This window comes from Gossypium hirsutum, chromosome A12, assembly GCF_007990345.1.
Source record: "Gossypium hirsutum isolate 1008001.06 chromosome A12, Gossypium_hirsutum_v2.1, whole genome shotgun sequence".
NCBI lineage: Eukaryota > Viridiplantae > Streptophyta > Magnoliopsida > Malvales > Malvaceae > Gossypium > Gossypium hirsutum.
The window spans coordinates 99186182-99196759 of record NC_053435.1 but is presented as its reverse complement, the minus strand read 5'-3'; the positions used below and the strand labels follow the sequence as shown (position 1 = coordinate 99196759).

General features: G+C 35.9%; 1 protein-coding gene across 1 annotated transcript; it reads right to left on the bottom strand.

Moving 5' to 3' along the window:
• Positions 1-3193: 3193 nt before the first annotated feature.
• LOC107952541 (dirigent protein 22) lies at positions 3194-4381 on the bottom strand. The gene has a single exon (XM_016887776.2). It carries the CDS (start codon positions 3822-3824, stop codon positions 3294-3296), a length of 531 nt encoding a protein of 176 aa, XP_016743265.1. The 5' UTR covers positions 3825-4381; the 3' UTR covers positions 3194-3293.
• Between the last annotated feature and the right edge of the window lie 6197 nt (positions 4382-10578).

The window sequence follows — 10578 nt, the reverse complement described above, 5'->3', positions numbered from 1 at the left end:
TTTTTCCACGTTAAATTTGTGTGTTCATCTTCTCAATTTCTTCTACTATTTTTACTTGTTCGTTGCTTAATCGGGACGATCCTAACAAGTGGTATCAGAGCTAGTTTAACTTTCATAGATCAGCCCGGTCAGAGATGGCAGCAACAAGGTTTGAAATTGAGAAGTTCGATGGTGAGACAAATTTCAATCTGTGGCAAGTTCTTGAAAAAGGTTGTTACAGGGAAAAAGCCTGAGAATCTAAATCAAACAGAATGGGAAGAGCTTGATGAAAAGGCCTTGTCTGCAATCCAGTTGTGCCTCGCGAATACAGTATTGCAGGAGGTATTGATGGAGAAGACCTCATTCGCCTTGTGGAAAAGGTTAGAAACTCTTTATGCGACTAAGTCTCTGGCTAACCGTTTAGTGTTGAAACAACGTCTATTTACGTTTCGCATGAACGAATGTGAGCTTCTTAAAGATCACATCAGTCAATTCATTACTCTTTTAAATGATTTAAAGAAAGTTGAGGTTCATATTGACGATGAAGATCAAGCTATGCTATTATTGTGTTCTTTACCCTCTTCATACAAGTCTTTCAGGGAGACCCTGATTTATGGCAGAGACAAACTCTCGTTCGAAGATGTGAAGGGCCATTTGTTGAGTAGAGACAAACTCGACAATGAGTTTAATTTGAATAGCAAAGCAGATAGACAAGCTTCCGTTTTGGTAGCATCAAAGAAACGAGACAAAAGGTGTCGCTATTGCAAAAAGTTAGGTCACGTCAAAGCAGATTGTTATAAACTGCGAAATAAAAGAGCTGCTGAGAGTAACGAGGAAGATGTAGCTGGTGCTAATTTGGTCGATGAAGGCGGTGATGATTTCTTGTTAGTGTCAACGAGCGATAACTCTAAGCTTACGTCTGAGTGGATCCTAAATTCAGGATGTTCTTTCCACATGTGTCCCAATAGAGAATGGTTCTCCACATACAGTTCAGTTGAAGGTGGAGTTGTGCACATGGGAAATGATTCATCTAGTAAAATAATCGGTATTGGTACTGTTAAAATTAGGATACACGATGGGACGATTAGGACACTCTCAGATGTCAGGTATGTACCTGATTTACGAAAGAATCTCATCTCCTTGAGTATTTTAGACTTGAAAGGATGCAGAATCAACATCGAGTCGAGCGACATTAAAGTATCTCGTGGAGCTCTCGTTTTGTTAAAAGGTAAAAGAACCGGCAGTCTTTATATTCTGGAAGGTTCTACAGTGACTGGTGAAATCGGACGTCCCTCGTCCGTTACGGAGTCAAAGTCAACTCATTTGAAGCGGAGACAACTTGGTCATAGGAGGGAAAAAGGTATGACCGTTTCATTGAAGAGAGGTTCTCTTTTGGATGCAGGTTTTGAAAAGTTAGGGCACTGTATTCGTGAAAATCAGACCCGGGTTAGTTTTGATTTGGCAGTGCACAAGTCGAAGGCTAGAAGTCTTCCAGCTTCTAAGCATAGATTCGACTCAGTTAATTCCCTGCATAGTTCAAGATAGGCCCGTGGCGTGTTTTGGCAAAGATGGCATTGAAAGAATTTGTGTCAAGGTGGAGATTGTTAGAATTGTGTGACCCAAATTCTAAGAGATTGCTTGCAAGTCAAGTTAAACAAAAATATATTTTCTTTCTAGAAGATTTAGTATTTATTAGTATAATATATTTAGCATTTATTAGTATAGTTTATTTGACTTACTAATTTAGCCTATAAATAGGCTCCTTTACAATCTTAGAATTAAGAGACACCCATTAGATTAGAACTCATAACACATTCAGAGAATTTTGTGTTTACGTTTGAGGGTTCTTTATTTTTCGGGTTTTCGGGGTTTAGTTTTTATCTCCATCTTTTGTACTCTTCATTCTTTTGCCATTATAGTAAAATTATCTTTGCCCGTGATTTTTTATCCTCTTTTGAGGGGTTTTTCCACATTAAATTTGTGTGTTCATCTTCTCAATTTCTTCTACTATTTTTACTTGTTCGTTGCTTAATCGGGACGATCCTAACACCCACCCCCACCCCAAGGTCTCCAACCCAGCTGCCCTGTCGAAACTAACTGCATCTTCAGATGCTACCGTAGGGGGAAATGGAAAGCAAAAGCAAATTCTCATCATCATCAGCAGCAGCAGCATCGCCCCCAATCCTCAATTGTCTCTCTATGATCTTCCAACAGAAGCGAATCCCAACAAGGCCAAATACTAACACTCGTGCACATCAGCAGCAGCAGCAGCGTCAACTTGACAGTCATTAACATGATCATCAACTCCATAATCATCCCCTGAATTCAAATCAATAGTTAATGCCTGGGAATAATTTGCTATGCCAACTTGTACAAATATTCCCATCAATTTGATAGAAAAATGTTATACCTTCCAATACTAAGAGATCCAAGAAGTGTAGACGCGAATATGAAGGAGCAATGGTATCAAGTTAAGAAAAAATGCAAAGAGAATAAGCATTTCAACACAGAGGAAGTTAGACATAGTTTGAATACTATGCAACGATGAAAATAAGTACAAGTACAAATTTTGAGCGAAATAAACAAGTGTAGCTTGGGTGGTGGATAAGCCCAACTAACTACCTAGAGACTTAGCAGGAAAGGTGACAATACTCGCAGCAGAAAGTGAAACAACTCAGTTCTCAGTGCTGCTTGCGTTTGATTTTGAGATCTCCATTGCATGAAATGAAACCATCAAGTAACCCTTCTTCTTTATACATCCTTGATGTCAACAAACAGAAAACCGCATAACTTCAAATATACATGTAAGGAGGTACAAAAATATATTATTATGACAAGTAGAGCATTTATGCTTTTTCTACTTAAATTTTTTATAGTTTTTCTTTTTTAGAAGATAATTAAATAAATAATTTATTTATATAAGTTCAATTTAATGGATAAATTAGTTTTTTTGTTTTTTTTATTTAATTAACTATTTATCTTAAATATACAAATTTTAAAGGCTTATATATTAAAAAAATCCCTTGAGAAAATATAATTAAAAAAAAAAACTCTTCATTAACTATTTTTGTCATTAATCACGTTAACCGTTAAAATAAATTAATGGGAAAAAGAGTGTCATGTGACAATTTCTAATTTAATTTAATATTCTCCTATGAAAAAATATTAAATTGATGAGTAAAATATATATTTTAAAGATAGATTATTATTGAGCATCCATCTCTCTTAAAGGAGATCCGAATAAAAAAAAGCACCATCACAACGAGTGTATGAAAATCTATAGCAGAGTGAAATTAGAATCAATACGGCTAATGCTAATAGTGTAGTAAAGTAACATTGTATCCAATGACGGCTTCCATTTGTGTCATCGAGTAGGTCCTAGCAAGGCAATACCCACGAGCCAGCCTGAACTTTCCGGTGCCTCCTACGACCGGCATTTCTCTCACTTCTTTCATCACGGGGTTCCGACCCACAACGCTGAAAGTGCTACCGTTGTAAGGCCCGGTTGTGAAAGCATAAGTAAGGGTCATGAGAAGACTGAGCTCTTTTTCTTGCGACGACATTGCGTAAATCCCTTGAGCACGACCAACTAATGTCGAGTTCATGCTCGGGGTGGCCGTCAGTGGGTTATCCATCACAGAAATGGACCCAAACATGGCCGCAATCGAGTCTTGACCTGTGAAGTTGGAGCGTCCGGCGACACGAACCGCGGTTGGCTGGGGTCCTCCCACGATGTCATGCATGTAAAATTGGATCCGCGTCGTCTTCTGCTTCAACGCAACGGTGTTGTGAACGGCTAAAGAAAACGCCACGAAAACCAGCAATTTGCTTGCGAATGCCATCATGCTTTAATGGCTCAAGTAAGGATGCAAGGTTTAGGGTAAAGGAATATGGTTTATATAATGGAGTAGTTTGTTCGTAGTTGACTGGAGCTTTCAACATGGCTTTCAAAGTAGGTAGAATTGGAAAACATGTCATTCTACCATGGTTGGACACGTTCAAGTTTTGGAATTTAAACTTCAGCAAATTGTCAAAATTTCAAGGAAGATTATTGTGAGGAAGATTGGTTATAAACGTCCATTTCAAACTGAAATGGCACGGTGGAAAAAGACCCTTAGTAAAATGGAACCAACAGTCACGTTTGGCTTCAAAGTCTTTTTTAATAGAAACAGACTTGTCGTTAGGGAGAAAGAAATCATTTTTAAATTAACAATAATCTTTACAACTTTAAATATTTGCTCAATGGAAAAATCCACAATTTGACGGTGGAGTTTACGGGTGGTGCAATTAATGGTGGTTTAGTGAGATGTGCGAAGGGAGATTGGGTGTTTGGTAATATAGGTGTTAGCTCTGTTTTAGAGGCAAATTTTCAAGTGTTAGTAGATGAGCTAAAAGATGAGTTGGGAAGAAGAAGTGAGTCAGCCGTTAGTTGAGAGCGATAGCAAAACAGTGGTAAACTTAATACTGGGAATTGAAAAAGTGGGGATACCACTACTAGGGTTGGAGATTCGAAAATGGATGGCGAGGGACTGACAAGTAAAAATCCGACATGTGCCATTAACAGAGAATAAGACAACTGATGCTATGACATGGGTGGTAAGGAGTTGCACAACAGGATTTCATTTTTTCTTTTACCCGTCTCTAGTGATGCAAGATATTATGCTATGTGATAAGTATTAGCAACCTAATCCTTTGTTTCTTGGTTGAGGTTTTGAAGTTCAACTTCTTTTGTAACTAAATAAAATAAAATTTAATCACACCAATTTGTCCAAATACCATTTTGTATTTAAAATAAGTTATATTATTTTAAAATAATTTAATCTTTTCATTTAATAAATAAATAAAATTTTACGCTAGGTGAAATTTGAACCCATGATATTTACATTGACAAAATTTTAACTTCATCAATCAACCAAAGCCTTATCTTGAAATGTTTTGTACATTTTAATTCTATTATGCTCACTCTATTACCTCCGTTAATTCTATATATTGATAATTCTTTTGATCAAGTTAGTGTCACAAGTTAACACAATATCAACTCAAAATTGATGGTATCACTATGATAAACAATTGTAGTGCATTTAACATTTTTAATTTAATATATTTACGTGTTTAAATTTCGTTTTACTTACAACTAATCTAATTTTTGTTCATTGTAATATTGTACACATTGCATGTGTTATTATTTGTTAGTTTCAAATCATACATTTCATTAATTGTTATATTTTATTGTTTGAATATGCCAAAGGTTCCTGTACTCGTTTGAAATTGAAATTTGTATACTTCAATTTTGAGACATTGAGTCCTTGTACTTTTTTTATTTAAAAATATTTTTCCCTCCATATGATTTTGTCGATAAAGTTAACGATGTCAAAGGTAAAATAATTTTTTTACCCCTCAACATTTACAATTTTTTATCAATTTGGTCCTTAACTTTTGAAAGTTCATAAAAAAATTTAAATATGATTTTTTCTATATTTTAACTACAAATATAAAAATTTAAAAAATACAATTTTCTAAAAAATTAAAAAATATATGAAAAATAAAAACTCTTTAAAATTCAAATTTTAAAAATATAAAAAATTCCAAAATTCAATGTTATCTAAACTAGACCGAACTAGCAAATCAACTGGGATATTGGTCAAGCGGTAAAATACCGATTTACCAGAGAATCAATACAGATTGGTTGAATTGAGCTAAAAAATTAGTTGACAAGTTTTTATAATTTTTAGCCCCAACACTTAAGGGTATGGACCAAATTTATAAAAGAAAAATTGTAAAATGTTGAGGGCTAAAAAAGTTTAAAAATTTTAAAAATTGGTTGACTCATGAACTAGTCTGGACTAGTTGAACCAGGCTAAAAAAATCAGTTGAAGTGGCAATTGAATTGGTTTTTATAATTTTTTATTTTTAATAATTTATTTACTTTGAATCGGTCAAACTGATCATTTTGGAAACCAATTGGTTAGAATATTTTGAAATCAGATTAACTAACTTTCTAGTTTGATTTAACCAGTCTGTACCCGTTCGTAGGTCAATCAATTTTTTACCACTCACTAGACTAATACCCCAATTGATTCCCATCCAACTAGTTGGTCTAGTCCAGTCCAATTTAGATACCAATGAATTTTGAAATTTTTGTTTATATTTTAAAATCATTTTTTATTTTTCATAATTATTTATTTTTAAAAATTATAAGTATTTAATTTTTATGTTTTTATTTAAAATATAAAAAATAATTTTTAAATTTTTATGTACTTTTAAAGGGTAAGGACCAAATTGATAAAAAAATTGTAAAAGGCTAAGGACTAAAAAAGTTATTTTACTTTTGACATTGTTAACTTTAACGGTAAAATTAAATGTAAAGATCCAATATTTTTAAATAAAAAAAATACAAGGACTCAATATCTTAAAATTAAAATATAATGACTAATTTTTAAATTTTGAAAGAATATGAAAACTTTTAAACATATTTAAACTTAATTTTTTAAATATATCTTGTATTCTAAATATATAATTTCAAGTGATAGAATTTTTGGTATATATATAAATATTAAAAGATGAAGTTGTGTTAATTGTTGTTCCAATAGGGTCGGAAGCGTGTAAATTATTGTACTAAAAAATCACACAAAGTTCAATTCCAAGGGAAGAGAGGTGGATCACAAGGATGTCTTAAATACCAAGTCTTTCCTTAGTCAGAATATTCCTTCTATCGTAATTTAATAGCACAATTAAATACTACTATTATACCCTCAAATATTGAAAGAAAAATAGGACAAGAAAGAACACAAGATTTTTAACGAGGTTCGGTAAATTATACCTACGTCCTCGGGCACTAACACCAGATGATAACTTTACTATCTCCAAAATATTACAAACAAATAGAATTCCTTAAGAATTCTCAAATGGGAGAAGAGAGAAAATTAAGAGAGAAAGATTGGTTGGGATAGTTGAAATGAAAATGATTAGGCCTATTTATAGTTGAGGTTCAGGGACCAACTTGCAAATGGCCTAAAAAATTAGGGACCAAAATTGCAATTATCCCATTCAACTTTAAACAACTTGCCTATCACTTTTTCTTTCGGTGCCATTTGCACCTCCCATTTTTGACTTTTCAACTCACCCTTTAATTGACTTTTCAACAATCTCCACCTTGAAGATTTGATTAGGATAATCACATCTTCACATACTTCCTTCAACCCCCAAATTCGATAAAGCTATCTTTTGTAGTGCCTCCAAATGCGCTCTCGAGCGCCATACACCTGAAGGTGCTCAAATTTTCAGGATGTTAATCAAGTTCAAACAATGATTAAACTTAATTGTTGTTACCACATTGGTCATCATATCTACGGGATTATCTGCGATCGGAATCTTCTGAAGTAGAATTTTTCCTTTTTCAAAAACTTCCCGCACAAAGTGATATCTTACGTCGATATGCTTGGTTCTTGAATGATAGACTTGATTTTTCGCTAAATGAATAGCGCTCTGACTATCACAATATAGACTAATGTGACTTTGAACAACTCCCAAGTCTTTCAACAATCCATTAAGCCAAATAGTCTCCTTAACAGCTTCTGTAACTGCTATATATTTCGCCTCTGTAGTAGACACTGCTACTGTAAACTGTAAGGTAGACTTCCAACTCACTGGGGCTTTTGCAAGAGTAAACAGATACCCCGTAGTTGAACGACGTTTATCTAAATCACCAGCAAAGTCGGAATCAACATATCCAACTACAAACTGACCAAGTGCTTTATCCTGCTCAAAAATTAAACCAACATCTTCGGTTTTTCGAAGATACCGTAGAATCCATTTCACACCTTGCCAATGTCCTTTTCCAGGATCATGCATATACCTGCTCACAACTCCAACAGCTTGTGAAATGTCAGGCCTTGTACACACCATCGCATACATCAAACTCCCAACTGCATTAGCATATGGGACTTTCGCCATATATTCTCTTTCATCTTCAGTCTTCGGAGATAATTGAGCACTGAGTTTCAAATGAGAAGCAAGTGGGGTACTTACATGTTTTGTGTTTTCATTTACACCAAAACATTGTAATACCTTTTTCAGATATTGCTTCTGATTTAAACAAAACTTGTCTTTCTGTCTATCTCTACTTATCTCCATGCCGAGAATCTTCTTGGCCTCACCTAGATCTTTCATCTCGAACTCTTGATTCAACTGAGCCTTCAGCTTATCTATCTCTTTTTGGCTCTTCGAAGCGATTAACATATCATCAACATACAAGAGTAGATAAATGAAAGATCTGTCATGCAGCTTCTGCAAATACACACAATTGTCATATTTACTTCTTGTGTACTTCTGCCTTCTCATAAAGCTATCAAATCGCTTGTACCACTGCCTCGGGGATTGCTTCAATCCATATAGCGATTTGTTCAGCTTACAAACCCAATTTCTACCACCAGCATCTGTGTATCCTTCGGGCTGAGTCATATAGATCTCCTCTTCTAACTCACCATGCAAGAAAGCCGTCTTAACATCAAGTTGATCTAGCTCCAAATTCAACTGTACTACCAAGGCCAACAAAATTCTAATGGAGGAATGCTTCACAACAAGGGAAAATACATCATTGTAGTCAATTCCCTCCTTCTGAGCGTAGCCTTTTGCTACCAATCTTGCCTTGTAGCGAACATATTTCTTGCTAGGAGATCCATCTTTCGTTGCGAATACCCTCTTGCATCCGATTGCCCTTTTACCTTTCGGTAATTGCGCCTACTCCCAAGTATTGTTCTTCCGGAGAGACTGCATTTCTTCATCCATGGCGCATTTCCATTTGTCACTTTCTAAGCTTTGCATTGCTTCTTGATAAGTGACAGGAATATCATCATCAACAACGGGAAGGGCGTAGGCCACCATATCAGTAAATCAAGCAGGTTTACGAATTTCTCCCCGTGGCCTTGCAACTGCAACTGGTTCTGGTGTACTTAACGATTCTTGGGTGAGAACCTCTTCAACCTCTAATTCCTCCATTGTGGCTGGAGAATTAGACTTATTAACTGGGCATATCCCCATCTGCTCAAACTCTACCTGTTTTGGAGTACACTCCACCTACTGTGGAGTATCGCTTGTCTAAATATCTTCATCTGCTACCTTTTTCAATGTGGCAGATTCGTCAAAGGTAACATCTCTACTACAGATCATTTTCTTTGTGCTTAAGCACCAAAGACGAAATCCCTTCACTCCAGAAGTGATTCCCATAAAAAGAGCTTTCTTTGCCCTCGGATCTAACTTTGACTCATTCACATGATAATATGCAGTGGATCCAAACACATGTAAGGAATCATAATCTGTAGCCGGTTTTCCAGACCATACCTCCATAGGAGTTTTTCTTTCAAATGCAGATGATGGCAAACGATTAACAAGATGGCCAGCGTATGTCACAGCCTCAGCCCAAAATTGCTTGCCCAACCCAGCATTGGACAACATACATCGAACTTTCTCCAGCAATGTTCGATTCATACGCTCTACCACTCCATTCTGCTGCGGTGTATCCCTAACTGTGAAGTGTCGAACAATACCATACTCTTGGCACACATCGAAGAACGGATCACTTTTATATTCCCCTCTATTGTCCGTCTTAAGCCGCTTGATTTTCTTGCCAGTCTGGTTTTCGATCATAGTTTTCCATTTAAGAAAAACTCCAAGCACTTCATCCTTAGTTCTCATGGTATACACACAAACTCTTCTGGAAAAGTCATCAACAAAAGTAACAAAGTAGTGTTTTCCTCCCAACAAAGGTGTTTTGGAAGGCCCCCACACATCTGAGTGAACATATTCCAAAATACCTTTTGTATTATGGATAGCAATGCCGAATTTCACTCTCTTTTGCTTTCCCAGAACACAATGCTCGTAAAATTTTAATTTGCAAGCCTTTGCACCTTTCAACAATCCTTGCTTTGCCAGAATTTGCAAGGATTTTTCGCTGGCATGTCCCAACTTCATATGCCACAACTGCATTGAGTCCAATTCTTTGTTACCGGAAGCTGCAGCGACTGCTCCAATAACTGTACTACATTGGTAGTAATACAAGTTATTTTTCCTGATGCCCTTCAATATCACAAGTGCGCCAGATGTCACTTTCAAAATCCCATCTCTCATAGTAACAACTGAACCATTGGATTCCAAGGCTCCCAATGAGATGAGATTTTTCTTCAAACTAGGCACGTACCGAACATCAGTCAGAACTCTGGTTGGTCCATCTTGATTCTTTAATTGGATTGAACCTATCCCAACAGTTTTACAGGCATTGTCATTGCCCATATAAACAACACCTCCATTTAGTTCTACTAAATAAGAGAACCACTCCCGGTTAGGGGACATATGATAGGTACAACCCGAATCCAATATCCACTCATCTGAATGGAACGACAATGATGATGCAACCAGTGATAGTTCAGAGCCACTGGTATCATGCTTTGCAACACAAGCATCTACAACAGCTTTTCCCTTATTATTCAGCTTTGGACAATTTTTCTTCCAGTGGCCTTTCTCATGACAAAAGGCACATTCATCTTTCCCGAGTCTGGACTTTGACTTTGATCTCCCTTTCTGAGTTTTCTTCCGAGTGTATGA